Source organism: Puntigrus tetrazona, chromosome 21, assembly GCF_018831695.1.
Source record: "Puntigrus tetrazona isolate hp1 chromosome 21, ASM1883169v1, whole genome shotgun sequence".
NCBI classification, from domain to species: Eukaryota; Metazoa; Chordata; class Actinopteri; order Cypriniformes; family Cyprinidae; genus Puntigrus; species Puntigrus tetrazona.
The window spans coordinates 2,030,104-2,049,448 of NC_056719.1; the positions used below are offsets into that span (position 1 = coordinate 2,030,104).

Here is a 19,345-nt window from a genome sequence, read left to right on the forward strand (position 1 = left end):
TGAAGTCACGGAGGGATTCACTTTCCGCGATTCAGTGCCTGCGCCCTCAGCCTCTGGCAGACGCGCTACGTTTAACGGCGCCCGGTGGCGCGAGCGCACGCGAGGGAGGGGCGGTTACGCAGTGACGAATCTCCGCAGTCAGCTGCTGTGAGTGCGCAGCACCGCTCTGCCAGAGACAGCAAAGAGGAGGAGAGGGAGGAGAAGAAGATACAGCACACGGGCGAACACTCAGGAGCATCATGGCACCAATTGGATTAAAGGCGGTCGTTGGCGAAAGTAAGAGCATAATGTTAATCTTCGGCTACCGAGGTTTAATATTCAACCGTATGCGCGTGCTATTTGATGGTACCTTCCTTTGCATGTGCCATTAGTGTTCCTCGGCGTTCGGTTCCCCCTGGATGCGGCTGGTTGTTTCCCTGCCATTGTGCCGAACGGGGAGGACATTACTCCCGGGATGCTGCGGATGCGCATTGTGCATCATGACGTGAATAGGTTTAATTCTCGTCGCACGCTGTTTAAATGCATTAATAAACCAGGCAAGCACCAAAAAACGCTCGATGCACCGGCGTAAAGATGGTCCATCACAGGAACGCCCTTATTCTGCACGGACGTTTGAGGAATTACGCAGGGTTCTGTCGACAGACCTCTGCGTTTTTGTTTTATTTTGCTTCGGTTTGTCATTTACAGGCGTAACGAGGATAGGACAGAGGGGACGTTTGCCCAACTCTAATCTTCTAGTTCTGGAGACGAGCCTTAATATATGCGTTTTGGCAAAGCCTCACCCCTGTGATTGATCACCAGTGCATTATATTCCATTGCGTAAAGCTCCAGCTGGTGAACCGATCTACCCAGGAAGTGCCCGTGCTTTTAGCGCGAATGCAGCTGCCTCGCATCTCCAGATGGATCGTTAAATGGCGGAGCGGTTCGCGTTCGGTTGAATAAGGGAAAATGAGAGCACCGAATGCGCATCCCTCAGAGGTGTAGCTGTGTCTGTCATGTGTAGCGCATACTAGCCGAGAGAGCGTGCGGGAACAGAATGGCGTTTAGTACGGACAGACTGATGGCGGTTGTGGGAGCTTACGGTATAGAGAAATATTTGGCTTATGCGGGAGGATACGGAGAAAACCGTTTTGATATAGCTTCTGAAACGGTCAATTAAACATATTATTACAAATGTGACTTTTTTTCCACAATGTGGGTCTATGACATTAGCCACTGCGTTTTCAATCAGAAATGACTAGTACATTTCACAAATGATTAAGAAACGGCAAGTAAATAGTATTTTCGTGTCAAAGGCAGGCTACTCCAGTCATCTCACGTCAGTTGTTACATTTACACATTTTACAATTTAAATAAGAACTATTTGATATAATACTATATAATAAGCCATGATCAGATGACTATTTATTTATTAATAAATTAAGATAAATTAAGAAGTATTCTATATTTGTAGCTTAATAGAGTTAAATAAAATATGTTTTACATTTATATTTAACATACATATCGTTTTCATTTGAGTATAAGAGTCATTTTTAATTAAAATATGTAAATACATAAAAACGCAATATGTTGAATAATTATTTAAAATATTTGTGTAAAGTCTATCGTTTTAAAACAAAAGAATGAATCACAAATGAAGCATATATATATATATATATATATATATATATATATATATATATATATATATATATATATATATAGTTTGATTTAAAATAATGAAATGATAAAGGAAAAATAAAACCAAAATATTTAAAAAAAGAAAAAAAACACTTAACCTTTCCATTATCTTTATTTGTCATTGACTCATATTATGCCCACATCATTCACCGCAACCGCATTTTGAGTTTGTTTTGTTTGTAATACATCAGTTAATGTTGCTGAAACACCTTATGCTAACTTCAAACTGAAAGCACAGAAAATCCGACAATAGTGAAAAAGCTATTGCATTGTCCAGTCCAAATGAAAGGCTCGCGCACATAATCAATATCGACTGAAACCTGATCATTAAAAGCCATAAATGCTCCGAACACCTGCCTTGCATTCTGTCTTCCTCACACACGGGATGATGGATTGGTTTTCCTGCGATTTGATGTGCCGTGGGTGTATGTGTGTCTTCTCCAGGGACATGAGATCCAGTACACATAACAATGATCAGACGCAGGGTCAGACAGAGAGCAAAGGCATGAGCCGAAGACTGACCAAATTCACATATGTTTTTGCTTAGACTGTCGATGTCTGTTGATTTGTTTTTACCTTTAAAATAAGCAGTGGGCTATATATGCGCTGTAGGATGTAATATAAGGGGACATCGTGAGTACACATGGACAGCATCTGTGTGAATGACTCACAGTATTTGTCTAAAGGGTCTTTCATCGGCATTAGTCTAGCTCTGAATGAACCAGTTCTTTTGTTAGCCTGCCTATTTGTTGATCCATTTTCATGAATTGAGCTTATACTATGCCCTACTTACCAGATTTAGCCAAATTACACATTCAGCATTCAGGAAGGCATATGATATTAGTGCTATTAATAGATTATCACCTTCAAAAAAATCAAGGTTTTTCTTTACAATATATATATATATATATATATATATATATATATATATATATATATATATATATATATATATATATATAGTAAAGAAAAACCTTGATTTTGAAGAAGATGGTTATATATATATATATATATATATATATATATATATATATATGTGTGTGTGTGTGTGTGTGTGTGTGCACTGTGTATATTTTTATTATACAGAAATACACTCAATATATATTTTCTTAAATATATGCATAATAAATATACACAGTACACATATATATATTATATAAAGAAAAACTTTCATTTTGCATGTGATTAATTGTGATTAGGCATTTTACAGCACTAGATTTTTTATTATAATGTATAACTTGAGTCATAAAGACCAGGGAATGTCAGATTCATATCCAAACACACAAAGCCTATATGTAGGGCTATATGACAATAGATTGAAACGTTTTAATATTAATATAACAAGCTGAAATGAGACGAGAGTCATAGATCATACCGTGCATGCTTGTGTATGGAGAGGGAAGAGAGGACAGTCAGTGTGCCCTGCGGCAAACTGTAAGCGTGTGATTCATGCTTCACTTGAACGGAGGACATTTATAACTCCTTTAAAGCTCAAAGACAACTCCATGCCTGTCACGTCAGCGTGCATAACGTGGAATGTATTAGGAAGCTTTTGCTACAATGGACATTGTTTATCGTTTTCCATTAACAGAGCTGGGGAGTATGGATCCAGCGTGTGGCTCTTTATTGTTTCAGAATTGCATTCCATAGCAACTCATCAAGGTTTCTCCTGCAAGCCAGACCATGTCTTCACACCGTTTATAAAGAACACGTAGACCAGACACGCACCGGGATAAAAAAATAGCAGTTAATGATGATTAATTCTAGTGTGGATGAAAAAAGAATGAGGGGTTAAATGAAGGGCAGAGTGAAATTAAAAAAGGGAGTAGCAATACAGACTAGATCTTATATATTCAGAGAACACCAAAAAGCAGCTTAAACCAGCTCAGGGTTTATTTAAAAAGGTTTTTGAGCAATTTTCTGGACGTCAAGATCATTTTAAACCATCTTAGGCTGGCAAAGCATCTTAGGTTGTTTAAAAATACTCTTTAGATGCTCTATTTGAAGACAATAAAACAGATTAGGGATTGATTTTCTCCCATTTTATCATCTGTCACGGAATAACTACATCTTCTCTCGGAAAAGTATTCAAATCCATTGCTTGCGTTATTAAGCACTATTAGCAGCAAACCAGCCAGAGGCTTTTGTAGTGTTCTAGTTATTTTAGATGTTTGCTCACAACGCCTATCCCAAATCTCAAAAACCAATTCTGGCAAGCCGTGAACCGCGTTAAAGATGCTGCTGTCTGTTAGTCTACTGTACGCCGGCATGGCTGTCTCCATGTCTGAAATGCACCACTAGCCTGTCATTATCCATGATTGCACTCGCCCTGACATTTGGGTGTTGCATTAGCTTTGTGCAAGGGTGCACAGACCAGTGTAACATCTCCGATCTCTGCAGGCGGATGCACAGTGTACCAACAGGCGAAATGAATTATAGATTTCTATTTAGATCAGCCATGAGCGTGCCTTTGTTCGTGCAGTTTTATGTCAATTCTCCCTTGTGGTTATTAACGGCATGATCTGGTTTAGGATGCTTTTTATGTTTAAGTTAATGGTAAAGAATAAAGATAACGTTTAATTCAAGGTCTCCGTTGAGTCCCCTGGAATACATTATCCAGAATTCCTCCCGTTGAGAGACGGTTTATTGCTTTCCTATGAAAATGAGCCTGGAGATGTTGAGACAAACAGAGAGCTAAAATGGACTACTGCAGTACAGTACAAAACATGCTGTAAAATACAAAACATGCAGATTATCTATAATACAGATATATGTACTATAGTGCTATATCCATTATTTGATGGTCGGTTTACATTTATCTATGTGCATGTTCATTTACCCATTTTACACTTATATTAACATCTAAAAATCTAGAAAGTAATTTTTGTAAGAAATCAAAAGAAATTAAAAAGAAAAATAAACGTATAAAAATATTAACAGCTACAATAATTTAATTCCTAATCTAATAAAAATCAATTGTATTATTTTATATTATAGTATATTAATATTTCTTCCTGTATATTACATAAATTATCATAATTATAGTGTACAATATGTGAACATATACATATTTGTATTTTTTATTTAATTTAATATTGTTATTAAATATTAACTTTATTAGTCTTGTTAAATGACTATTTTTTTAGATAACATATAGGTGGAAAGAGCATGCTAATTAAATATTCAACATCATCCGCTACAAAATACTAAATAAATTGGCCCGACATGAGTGATAGTTTCATTTCCAATTATAATTATTGCCATGTCAGGATCAGCCTGAATTATAATATCATGCCTGGCATGAAGTCTTTTCAGCATCACTTTTCTTTCCTCAGAAAGCTCTTGTGTGCATTCATTGAGCAGGTATGTTGCGTAGTGACTCAGCATGCTGAAATTCTATACCAGCAGGACAGCATCCAGCCAAGTGTGTGTGTGTGTGTGTGTGTGTGTGTGTGTGCTCTGTCCTTGGACTCTGTGACGTTGGTTGGGCTTTAGCAGAGCATCTTCTGTCTGTTACACACAAGGGCAATATTGGATAGTCACCTTCTCAGGGCATTATCTGACACTATGCGCACAGACCGCACTGCAGTATGGATGAGATTCTCAGACAACACCAGTTCTCTTCAAAAAGCCTCTATATATTAAAATAAAACTCCTTTATAAGAAACCCATGATTCAGTTTCTGTTTGCAATCCTACGCAGCAGATATTTATAGTAAAGCTTGGCTGAAAAATAAGAGAAAAGCACCAAGGTCACTGATGCATCCAAGTGATGCAACATAAATAGAAAACGAGAATGGTTTCTAGGTTTGGTTTTCATACCAGAAAATTAAAGCAGATCCACAAGGATAAGGAAAACCACAGACTGTCTCTTTAAGGTAAATGGTCGTAAAAATCCCGAGAGACTGAGCGTAAAAGTGGGTCATGAAATGAGAGTGCCCTGAGGGAGCCTGGGAATATGGAGGGTTAAATCTGCAGCGATGAGCAGCTATTTTTTTTTTTTTTTTTTTTTTTTGCATTGACCAGAAGCACAGCTTGGGTGGTATTTTTCTCTGTATTTGCTCTGAAATGGCCTACAAGGGTGATTTGATATAAGTATCAATACGGTGATGATATACTACCTAATTTTATGCAAATATCATCACTCATAAATGTTTCTAGATTAGACAAACTGATTATTAAGTTAATAATCATGCATGCAATCACTAAAGCAAATTTACATCATTTACAATCTTGCTTTTTATTATAGTCAGCAAAGTATATTGCGAATGAATAGCATATTAGCATATTGCCTAGGAATAACCAGCAGTCAAACACAGTGATTGCATCATATCAAAAACGCTGTCCTTGCTAAAGCAATCTTTGATTACAGCTGCAAGATCTAGCTTAGTTTAACCAAACATCTACTTTTATCGCAAACTACAGCTTGTGCTTAATTAAGACATCTACATTAAGGTTAAGTATGAAGAGTGAAGAGCTGAAGTGAGATGAGACTCCAGTTGGTGTACTCAGGAGAGAGGTTCAGTGTTTAAGTGAAAGAGCATGAGACAGAAACCATATATTGCTCTTTTGACGGCATCTGCCCTTCTTGTGACGTGCTGGAGAAATCAGTCTGACATGAACCAGGAGAACATGTATATCTGTGTCAGTTTTAAAAGCAAACTGAAACGCTATCATTAATACAAATGAATGATACCATTGTAAACCTTAGTGTGCTGTTGGCCAACGTGCTTATTGCACATTCGCGCTCCTGTTTAGACTGCCGTTGTGATGAGAAATTTAGCCTTACATCACTTCTTCACCAGTGGATCCTCGGCAGTGAATGGGTGCCGTCAGAACAGGAGTCTGAACAGCCAATAAATACATCACGATATTCCGCAAGTGATCCACATTCATAATTAACAACTATCTACGCTTTGCAAATTCATCAAGATGTTTTTAACTTAAAGTATATGGGTCCTTTATCTTTAATATTGCATTCTGAAGTGAAAAAGTTTTGTCTGAATCAGGAGAGAAATGTGCAAAAAACATTTATATGCAAAAATTCATGTTTTTGTTTTACAAAAAGATAAATGATGGCCTTGAGTTATGTGGATTCCTGCGTGATTTGTATTTTATCAGCTGTTTGGACTCCCTGACGGCACCCATTCACTACAGAGGATCCATTGGTGAGCTAGTGACGTGATGCTAAATATCTCAAAATCTCTTTATGATGAAGAAAAAGCTCATTTACATCTCGGATGACCTGTGGTTGGTTACATTTACAGCGAATTTTTATTTTTGGGTAAAATTATACCTATGTAACTGTAAATGACTCCAGTGTAACTGGATATATATTATACCCCATTTGGTCTTTGCAAAATCAGTTAAACCCAAACACCTTTGGGAACGCCTTTTGAGAAAATCAGCATTCAGGCGATCCGGCCTGCAGTGACACATAGCTGATAGACTGCATGGTACATTTTATTACCCGATATGAGGGGAAAAGAAATAAATGGAGTTCATTAACTGAAACCTGGCCTGCAGTCTGTGTGTACAGTATGATAACCAGTTTATTTCTACCGCACTGCAGGAATTCATCTTGAAAAGGTTACACATCAGCAAGGAAGCTAGATCAATACATCGAGAAGTCCCCATAAAAGAGTGTCTAAAATAGATGCATGCATGCCGATGGTGTTTAAATGCGCACTGATTAGGATTTTGAGAATATTGCAGAGGCCTTAGATGAGGCCGTTTGACATTCATTTCGTCCTTCCATGTTTTTTTTCCCTCATTCGCAACAGTAACCCCATTTGTACAGTAAAATGGTTTTTACCTTAGTCCTGGAGGCTGAACATGGGCAGAAGTGAACTCAGGCCAGTGGGGGTTGTGCCGATGTCACATGACTGTATGAAGTGTCCTCTGGAGACAGCTGAGAGCGACGTGACCGGAGTATACCTCTGAAAGTGTGTGCCCTTGGTGTTATTTTCAGTAAAAGTAGTAGTAGAAGAACACAAAGACACACAAAGCATAGATACTCATTCAAGCAAATAATGGATAAGAACAAATGTAATTTTCTTTTAAATGTATTTTATTTATGAATCAATGTAAATTAAACGCACATTAAGAATTATTACATTATTACATATTTAGTATTATTTATATACTATATAAGTATATAAGATTTTGTACCTGTTATTTTATATACCACATAGTATTTTGTAATATTAATTTTTTTCAGTATTTATTATATATTATATATATTATATTTTTAGTTTAGTTTTAGCTTTGCACTTTTGTAATTTTTTATATACTGGTAACTGCTTTAAGTGCAAGTTTTTAGTAAAAGCCATATTTTATTACAGCTTTATCTTAGTTCATTAAAGGGTTTATTTAGATTTAGTTTTCGTTTAGTTACATTTACATATTAAAGGCTTTTAATAGTTTTAGTTAACAATAAAATATATATATATATATATATATATATATATATATATATATATATATATATATAGGTATCTTTGACCTGACCTGATTTAAAAGCATCATCTTGTGTGAAAAGTACAATAAAAAAATGAGACAATAATGAAGCTCTGCTGAGGATTTGAATTATATAAGTTTTCTGAATTCTGCTGGCTACAAAAGAAACATCCCACACATTTTGGAAGGTAATGCTAGTATCTGGAGCTTTTTAAGCATGGCTTTTTCACTGAAGTCATACTTTACTTTTTACTTTACTCGTTTTTATTAAAACCATTCTCCTTTCCAACATGTCAGAATTTTGACAAATATGTTTTCAATTGAACTCTTTAATAGATTGCTTTACTCTCGGTTTGATTAGCTTTGGCCCTCGTTCACATAAATTGCTACCGGAATCAATGCTAAATCTCCTGTTAGCTAAACTGCCTGCTAATCTTATGCTTGGTGTTTAAACACCCATAATCCATCTGGATTCAGCCAGGATTCAGCGTTTTCATCCACAGCGGAGCTTAACTCTGTATCGCTGCACCGGCACAAATGTCAAAACCACAAAATCACCCTGAGCGCCTTTATTCTGACACTACAACCAGATGGCTAGCACTGCAATCATGCTAATATTGGCCCCGACACACAAACATGGTCGCCTCCGCCCAATCCCCTGCATGATGGGATTACTTACAGCAGAGTAAGAGAGATCAACCACAGAGCAGAAACAGTAGTTACAGAAAGAGATTCTGCATAGATTCAATTCTCAACGATCGGCTGTGTTCATTTAACATCGTCTGTAAGCAGCACAATCGTGGCATCTGAACAGAGGGAGATAAACAGATTTAATTTGCTACCATAGCAAACGTTGTCTCTGTCTCACATCTGATAGCGCCCCAGCTTCCCAATCTGAGACAAATGCACTTTACAGGAACGGTGCATACTGAATAAATTTTTATAAATATATAAATCTTATAAATATAGAGCATTATGGCCTTCATTTTTATGTGGAGCATCAGCCTAACACTTCATTAGCATAAGAAAATAGGAAAACAGCACAATAAATAAATAATTTAAGTGTTACTTTTGCTAAAGTACTGCTTTTAAAATATGTAATTGCCATTTTATGTCACAATCAACACTTTTTTCCCCACATAATTTTGACTATATCTCACAATTGGCATTTTGACTTATCGCAGAATATCTGAAGAGGTCAGCTGCAAAAGCATTTGTTATTTTCATCTAAAATGAAATTTTTACTATGTTTAGGTTCAGTGATTTTACTCTAATTGTAATGTGCAGGCCTTTTGCAATTAAAGTGAAATAACCGAACACAGATATAGGAGAATCTAGAAGAACATTTCATGTATACTATACTCATAATTTCATATAACATTTGATTTATATATTACACCTGATGGTTTTTCTTAGGGTGTGACTATCAGTTGCCACTTTTTCTCATAATACTAACTTTCTATCAATTTTAATATTTCATCATCAATGCTTTTTTTCCCCATATAACTGGGACTTACAATCGGTGCTTTTTCTAGCATTGAACGTTGTATAATAGCTGTTTTTTCCTCATAACTGCCATTTTATTGCTGCTAATTTGGCATTATATCTCACAACTGTCAAATCTTTCTCACACTTGTTACTTTAGACACACTTGTTAATTTTACAGCCTTACAGTTCGGATCTTACACAATCGTGACTTTACATCTGAGAATTTGACTTTTACATCTCACAGTTGTGTTCCTTATCTTGTAATTGTGACTTTATATCTCCCAGCTGTGATTTTATTTCTGTGATCGGGTTGGTAATGTTTCATAAGAAGCAGCTGGGTGTAGCTCAGCCAGTCTCGCCCCCCCCCCACAGTTACATTCCTGATCATAATTTTAATATTACCTGGATGACCAGATTAACTGCATTTCATGAATATGATTCTTTTTATGCAGCCAGAATGCCAGTTTATTAAGAGGCATGCCTATGAATTTTGATGTAACAGATGCCAAAAAAAACCCTTCTGAAGGAGAGAGAGAGAGAGAGAAAGAGAGAGATAGCAAAAAAGGAGAGTGAGATAATCCATTTTAGTAGAGGACCAGTGGGCACAGTCAGGCTCAGGTGTGACTAGGACAGAACGGGCACACACACACACACACACACACACACACACACACAACAATGCCAGAGGCTTTGCATGGCAATGTAGCAGGTGTGTTTGATGATAAAGGGTGCGATGGAGAGCGATATACATTGTGTCATGACCAATGCCTTCATATTTTTGATTGTGCAAGATATTTATCTGCCTCCTACACATCAGTAGCTATTAACATCATTTATAAATGACCACACAAGCTGGTTCCTGTCAAACACAATGCAGTACGACACATATGCAGCCCTTAACTGTCTAATGATTTTTTCTCCTGTGATGAATCTAGAGCCGTCCTAAACAGTCAAAGAACTGTTCAATAACGGCAGCAGCTATTTTACGCTAAAATACAGTATTTTTATTTTTTTAGCAAGGATGATTAAGTTGATTAATTTATAACGTTATTTAAATATGTCCAATATGTCCAATTGGCATTCTAATGACAAAAGAATCCCGTTTCTTTTTGTATAAAAATATTTAGTAGCGCATTTTTTTTCAACGCTGATAATAACAAGAAATGTTTCTTGAGCAGCAAATCGGCATATAAAAATGAATTTTGAAAGGATCATGTGACGCTGAAGACTGGAGTAATGATGCTGACAATTCATCTTTGCTTTACAGGAATAAATACAATTTTTTTAAATAAAACAAAAGTTGAACTGGAATATTGTTTATCGCTTATACAGCATGTATTTGTGGTTTAAACATGGATATGACTAGTCAAAATCACTAATATCTGTTGTTTGATTAACTTTTCTTCCTGCAGAGATTATGAATGATGTCATCAAGAAGGTGAAGAAGAAGGGAGAGTGGAAGGTAAGACAAACTCAGTAACCCCGTCGCCATAGCAACAACTCTATCCTTATGTCACCGCACCACAGTTTTAATCTTTCATTGAGTCCCCGAGCCGCAGACAGGAAATCAGAGTGAATAATTAAGCCCAAACAATTCCATCCATCCTGTTCTGCTTGTATCACACCGCATGCATATTTATTTCTGTGCCATATTAATAAATAACAGTTTTCACACTGCCTGCATAAGCAACAGACCTTTCTGTTGCAGTAAAGTGGGTTTCTGAGACTCTCTCATGGCTCCTGCTCTCTGTTTTTCTCTGTAGGCTTTGATTGTGGACCAGCTCAGCATGAGGATGCTGTCCTCTTGCTGCAAAATGACTGATATCATGACAGAGGCATCACCAGTAAGCCAATCGTCCGTTTTTTATCTTCAGATTAAAGTAAAAGTTTACCATTGCTGCTAACAACAAGTCTATGGCTCAAAGACTTGAGACATAAAAATTATATCCAATTTCATAACTGATCTCTAAACCTCAAACAATTCTATAATCGCAAAATAGCGACCAGATGAAAATAAACATAAACTATGCCCACACAAGATACGTCTATGAGATATCTGCAAAAGAACAGATCCGGAAAGCATCACACTAAATTAAAGTTAGCAATATGTTAGGCAATATATATATATATATATATATATATATATATATATATATATATATATATATATATATATATATATATATTTAAAATGACTATTTAAGCTTAATTTTCTTTATTTTTGTATTTTTAAACATTTTATTTTTAATGCTTTAATATTAATTCAATGTAGAGGCAACATTTCACATGTTTCAAGGCAAAGCTTTTCATCTAATGAAATTTTATTTTAGCTTTATTTAAATTAGCCAAACATTTTAATAAAAATAACCCATTCAGAAAAGAAAAGCTGCTTCTGTGACTGACCCGCTGTTTCTACTTTTATCTCTGCAGTTGTTGAAGACATTAATAAGCGAAGAGAGCCTCTCCCGTCACTGGAGGCCATTTACCTGATCACCCCTGACTGAGAAGGTACTTAACACACTGATTTTAGAAGATGCTAATAAAGCAAAATAACACCACCAGTGTAGACCGTTTCGCAGCGTGGAGGCGGAACCTTCACACTGTACACACTGAACATATGTGATTCACTAACACGTATATACACACACACAGTATTTACACAGCCTACACAGATAGCCTGAAACTCTTTGTCGTTTCTGCTGGCCATTTTGGTTGCTATAACAACACAAAACACAGACGCAGTCTTATCTAAAGGTTGTTGTATTTCTCTTACCAGTCCGTGCAGACTCTCGTCAATGACTTCAAAGATCCCCATTCAGCGAAATATAAAGCGGCTCATGTGTTCTTCACTGACTGTGAGTATCTGAGGGTACTCCACTGTACTTCAAGTGCTCTGCAAGCATAATACACACCGCAGTGTTAATGGGACCTCACTCAAACCTAGACTACTACACAGGAAATCAGCAAGACTTTCCTACAAATATTAATGAACTTAATTATTATGTAGTTTGTTACAAAAATAAAAAAGGAGTGGGAAACATATAAGTGGGCAGTAAATAAAATAAAAAAATAATAAATTAACTAAACATAATGAATACATAAAAATAGTTAAACCTGCATCTATAACAATAAAATAAAATAAAGCTTAAATATGCAGTAAATTCTGGATACATTTTTGACATTAAATTGTTTGGCGCATACACACACACACAAATTTAATAACATATATAAACAAAAAAAGAAGATAAGAGAATAACGGAATTATATGTTGCAGTAAAATTTTGCAGCTGATTTTGGTTGTATTTTTGACTTGTTTATAAAAGTGTAAATTTGCAGTTAAATATTGAAGCTGATTTTATTGGAGATTTTATTGCTGATATATTGCAGCTGATTTGGGGTATATTACACTTAATTTCAGATATTTACATCTATATAAAATAGCGTAAAAGATTATTTTACTTTAAAAATTTAATAAACTATCGGTCATTGCTCAAAATGCTATGTCAACTACCAATGTTTTTTTTTTTTTCCCCAGCTTGCCCGGACCCCTGTTTAATGATGTGGTGAAGAGCCGTGCCTCCAAAACCATTAAAACCCTAACTGAGATCAACATCGCCTTCCTGCCCTATGAGTCCCAGGTGAGCCATTTCAGGAGGGAGAGGACGACAGAGATAAAAATAATTAGGAATAATGACTATCCGTATAGAGAACTATCCAGAAACAACTCTGTGAATGCAGAAATAGATCGTTACAGCTCTGTGGCTGGGGGGATGCAGTCTGGCCCACAATGCCTTGCTGCTTCGGCTGTCTGCTATGATTAATTCAGTGGAGTCAGAGGAGCAGTGCGTTTCTGCTGGCGTGATGTTGCAGCTCAGTGTTTTGCAGGCCCGCCTCGTTCAGCAGCGCGTGCATTGGCCGACGCAGCATCCAAAGAGAGCCTTGGCCAATCAGAGGTGGTTATGAGAGGAAACAAGCATCAGGGGGAACCCATCTGCTCAACAGAAGGATGGTCATGTGACCCTGTTTGTGCCGATAGGGGGGGGAGGGGGTGGTTGTGAAGACCTATACAGATAGACGGTCTGACACAATCAGAGATTCAGCCACAGGAAACACATAGACAGGAAGGAAATGAATGAAAGCAGAGACTGAGAAAACTCACTAACTCCATGCTCATCCCTCAGACTAGACTGGAAACATGTGACATGCATTCAAAAGCATAAAAATATTTATTTATAGAATAAAATTCATTTAGAGTTAAATGCTAATAAATTAAATGAAAATAAATGCTGCCTTGGTGAGCTTAAGATACGTTATTTAATATAACAAAACATTTTAAATATAAACTGAATTATTTACTGCCATTTACAATTATTGGCTTTTTTTCCTGGGGTTTACTATGCATTATACTATATACTTCTCATTGAGATTGCCTAGCATGGCTTTTTATAGTGATATAACCTATTTCAGATCAGTTTTATTTTAGTATAATTGAAATATTAATATGGTTTTATACACACACATACGCAGTCATTGGCCAAAAATATCAGCACCATTGGTAAATATGATTAAAGGCAGTTGTGACAATTAATCTGCATTGTTAATCCTTTTTGATCTTTTACTTGAGAAAAAATATAAAATTATTCATGTTCATAATCACAGTGGAGCGCTCAAAATTGTGAATATGAATCAACATATATTTCAGAGATATTGTACTGATATTATTGGTGTCAATAATTGTGTGTAAACGTGTATTAGAAAAATATCATTTTAATTTATGAATTTTTATGAATATATATATATATATATATATATATATATATATATATATATATATATATGTTCATTTTAGTCATTTTGTGTTTTGTCATTTTAGTACTTTTTGTTTTTGTATCTATAAAATGTATTTAATTTTATTTCCGGTTTATTTTATTCCATCTAACTAAATCAACATGAAAGACATTGCCTTGTGAACTTAAAAAGCTTATATTTTCTTTCACTTAATATTTATTGCAAGTAACATTTATATATATTTTTTTATGATTTTAAACTTAATTTCAGTTGTACTCAACTATAACAAACCATTTTAGATAGACCCGCCCCTAAATGGCTCAGATACAAAGCCCCAGCTGATCAAATCTCCTGTGAACATTACTGCTCTATCAGTGACGAGTGTGAATGTGTGTTTAGGTGTTCTCTTTGGACAACCCTGATGCCTTCCAGAGTTTCTACAGCCCTCATAAGACACAGCTGAAGAACCCTGTGATGGAGCGGTTGGCAGAGCAGCTGGCAACGCTGTGTGCCACACTGAAGGAGTACCCTGCCGTCCGATACCGAGGGTAACAATTAATCACCTTCATAACCCATCCGTTCCTGACGGTGCCATTTTCACATTATGCAATCATATTTATCCTACCTAAACACACTTACAGCAGGAACTAGTGTAGAAGACAGATGCCCAGTCATCTCTGGATCAGATTGCAGGAAGTGGCCGCTCGTCAGGATCAACAGAGCTGTCTCACGTTCGCTTTCTCTGCTCTAATACTCTGATTTTCTGTGCACAGGAGTATAAAGATAACGCCACTCTGGCTCAGTTGCTTCAGGACAAACTGGACGCCTACAAGGCAGATGATCCCACAATGGGGGAGGTGAGCGGCACATCTCAGTTACTGCACTGCAGGGAGAAAGGAGTTAATACATGCATATAAGAATATGCTAGAAGAAGGAGTGCATGTTCCTCAGGGGAACATAAGCAGCTTTCAGCGCAGTCTTGGAAAGATTTTGATTTTGTTAAACCTTTAAAATAGTAATTATGATTAAAATAGTATTGATGTAATGATGACTGTCCTGGTCTTACTGTGGACAAGTTATTGTATTGGATTCTTGTTAATCAGAAAATGGCTTGTGCTAATCATGGAGTAATAGTAGATTTTTTTCTGATCTCTCTGCAGGGTCCAGACAAGGCTCGCTCTCAGCTCATTATTCTGGACCGAGGTTTCTGACCCAGTCTCTCCTGTCCTGCACGAGCTCACCTTTCAGGCTATGGCCTATGACCTGCTGCCCATCGAGAACGATGTCTACAAGTAAGTCAATATATATTTTTAAAATAACATTTACTAGATTAAATTATTATATTATTACAGGATATTATATTGTATAGATATCATATAATATCATACAATAAAATTATTATAATACATACAGTATAATATGTATTTTTTTCTATTTTTAAATAATATTTTCTAAAATGTAGCTTCTTTTATTACTATATAATAGTATTACAAATATAATATCATAAAATAATAAAAATACATCTGATTTATTAAAATAATAATTAAACCACATCTGACTTCTAAAATATTTAAATGATTTAAAATGTTTAAATAATATTAATGAGTTAATTTATTATATTATTCCATTCTATAATGAAATATTCAATAACTGAAATACACATAATATAAAAAAACTGTTATATAAAATATACCATATATAATCTAGTATGATATAATATAATAATTTAAATAATAATATAATAATTAGTTTTATTTGTATCTGGCAGGTCTGAGACCAGTGGAATAGGAGACTCTCGTGAGAAGGAAGTGCTGCTGCATGAAGACGATGACCTCTGGGTGGCACTACGGCACAAACATATTGCTGAGGTCTCACAGTGAGTAAACCTTACATTTTTGGTCTTCAGCTCTGGTTTTCCTGTGATGAACTCCGTCTGTAAATGGTGACATCCCTGTTCTCTTCCTACGTTCTCATTTTCCTTGCTCACAGGGAGGTGACACGTTCCCTGAAGGAGTTTTCTGCTAGTAAACGGATGAATACTGGAGAGAAGGTACGCTGGAGTCCGACTGAGGGGGAGGGGCCTGGAGGAGAGAATAAATGAGGAGTAGCACAGAGAGAATAGCATAGCGTGGGCGAAGGAGGATAGCCTGGCAGATTGCACTGGCAGCCGAAACCAATCCAAACCATGATGGCTGACTCATGTGAAAGCATTCTCACGCTACGGCAGGATTAGTATTGATTGGTTTACTGACACAGCACAAGCCAATAGACATAAACACACACATTTCTTCTGCGACATACTATGCTATATATGCAATAGTGTATAGTCTCACAAACAATTGCAGCTTTTATATCGCAATCGGTGTCCCGAATTTTGCATGCTGGATATGAGACTTGTCTTTACTTCTGGTTCTAGTTTCATTTCTGAGACAGTCCTGTGTTTCTTCCAGACCACCATGAGGGATCTGTCTCAAATGCTAAAGAAGATGCCGCAGTACCAGAAAGAGCTCAGCAAGGTGAGAGAAGTCCAAACACATGTGCATTTAGCCAAACAAGAGACCCTTGTTGGAATTTTGACCCTTAAAATCTCTGCCCCTTTAGTACTCAACCCATCTGCAGTTGGCCGAGGACTGCATGAAGCACTACCAGGGAACCGTGGACAAGCTGTGCCGTGTAGAACAGGTACAAGTTTGCCACAGACATCAAAATGTTATTGTGATATTATTATATATATATATATATATATATATATATATAATAATAATAAAAGTGCTTAAAATGCTTTTAAAAGATTTGCTATGATTTTGCTAGAATATATATATTCTATATAGCTAGAATATATTTAGTTAGTATTTTGACCAAACTATAATCATCCATACCTCCTCCATTTTCTGACTTCTAGTAGATAAAAAAAGACATTTTTCATTGGCTGTTCATTCTATTTCTATGGTGTAGGCTGAAAGCAACCAAAGTAAGAGGTGGTGGGAAGGAAGTATAACACAGGAGCTGCTTGGAAAAGTTACCCACTAGGTCACGATTTATTTTCAGTGAGGGGGTGAGCAGAGCGGAGAGCAGGAGAAATGAAACTGCCACAATGAGCGATCGAGTATTGCGTGTCTAAAAGCTGTGTGCCTAGAACACTGCACTAGGTCTATCACCTATACCAGGAACCACCGCGGATGAAATTAATCTAACTATGCTAATGAAAATGAAAACATCGTATCATTTTAGATTTTTATTGCTTCCAGTGTGCTAAGCATTAATTTATGAAGTGCGCTCTGTCACCCGGCAGGATCTCGCTATGGGAACAGACGCTGAGGGCGAAAAGATTAAAGACCCCATGAGGGCCATCGTGCCAATCTTGCTGGATGCCAACGTCAGCACCTACGACAAGATCCGCATCATCCTGCTCTACATTTTCCTCAAGAACGGTTAGAGTCTTTGGCGGCCATTTTAAAGCGAAGTTTGTTTCTCAACGCCCAGATCAGCCATTTTGTAACATATGTGTTCCTGTGTCGCGAAACAGGGATCACAGAGGAGAACCATAACAAGCTGATTCAACACGCCCAGATCCCTCCTGAGGACAGTGAGATCATCACCAATATGGCTCATCTGGGCGTCCCAATCATCACGGATGTACGCTGTCCGATTTGCATCCTAAGCAATGCTTAAGCCTCCTCGGCTGTTAAAGCAGTTTTTTTCTGACCTGCCATTTTGTTTCTGTACGCTGCAGTCTACTCTCCGCAGAGGCAAGAAGCTGGATCGTAAGGAGCGTGTGAGCGAGCAGACCTATCAGCTTTCTCGCTGGACCCCACTCATCAAGGACATCATAGAGGTCGGTCCTGATCCACACAGTTTGACAGAGCAACTGCGTGTAGATTGCGTGTAAATGTGTGGTCTTGCTTTGTTTGTCAATGTTGTTGCAGGATGCTATCGATGACAAGCTGGACACCAAACATTATCCGTACATCTCAACACGCTCGTCCTCTTCCTTCAGCACTTCTGCAGTCAGGTACGCTCGCTCACCGGTTCGGAAAAAAAAGGAATTTGAATTGTACACTTCTTTAGGAAGTTCAATTGGAATGACAGGGAAAATACTTGCAAAAAAAGGAAGCAAATTATAAATGAAATGAGCAAGAAATTATTTTTCAGGTGTTTTATGCTTAATTAATGAGAGATATATTAAAGCATTCTGTGTTCTTTTACTATTTTCCGTAAAACAATTAAAAAAGAAAATACAAATATTTGGCATTTTATAATCATTTTAAATATATTTAAAATAATATAATATACATCTTTAATATCCTCTAATGCTTCTGGTATTACCATATTTAAAAAAATTATATTATGTATATGATGTTTATAAATCATTTAATTTCATTATATATATAATTTCACATATTCATTTTTATAATCTTAATTTTATTGTTTTACAATAAGGTTAAACATTACTGGACATTAAATAACACACTAACAATAGAATCAAATTCTATATTTTATATTATATTATATGATATTACTTTCAATAAAATTCTAAAGCATGTATTCATCTTAGTTAAATATTAATACATAATTAAAATGTTTATATTATTTAATTGACAGTTGTGTTTTTATTACCTAAAATCAACAAAGATTTATAAATTCTGTAACAAATGCATTGGTTAATGCACTAATATATATATAACTAAAGGGACCCTACTGTTAAATTTGTATTTTTTATTTTATTATCATCGATTTTATAATCAACATTTTAAATGAACAAAAGCTAGCAGTTATTTATTTAGTTTAAATGTCCATTACACTTCCATTTCATTTTGAAATTTCAAAGGCAACCCTAACACACACACACACACACACACACACACACACTAAAACCCCAATAAACAGGTGTATGCATTTTTGTATTGCACAATTTAAAAGATAGAAGCAAC

The 19,345-nt window shown here is 36.2% G+C and overlaps 1 protein-coding gene across 1 annotated transcript in view; it reads left to right on the top strand.

The window, feature by feature from the left end:
• Positions 1-19,345, top strand: part of stxbp1a (syntaxin binding protein 1a) — a 26,570-nt gene continuing 7,225 nt past the window's right edge. The window contains 21 exon segments of the mRNA XM_043221760.1: positions 1-276; positions 11,039-11,088; positions 11,390-11,474; positions 12,057-12,124; positions 12,126-12,134; positions 12,403-12,481; positions 13,162-13,170; positions 13,173-13,264; positions 14,814-14,962; position 15,066; positions 15,188-15,271; positions 15,575-15,622; positions 15,624-15,706; positions 16,183-16,290; positions 16,404-16,464; positions 16,865-16,930; positions 17,016-17,096; positions 17,707-17,845; positions 17,941-18,050; positions 18,148-18,249; positions 18,341-18,426. Coding sequence (XP_043077695.1) covers positions 240-276; positions 11,039-11,088; positions 11,390-11,474; positions 12,057-12,124; positions 12,126-12,134; positions 12,403-12,481; positions 13,162-13,170; positions 13,173-13,264; positions 14,814-14,962; position 15,066; positions 15,188-15,271; positions 15,575-15,622; positions 15,624-15,706; positions 16,183-16,290; positions 16,404-16,464; positions 16,865-16,930; positions 17,016-17,096; positions 17,707-17,845; positions 17,941-18,050; positions 18,148-18,249; positions 18,341-18,426 — 1,547 coding nt within the window. The 5' untranslated portion in view covers positions 1-239.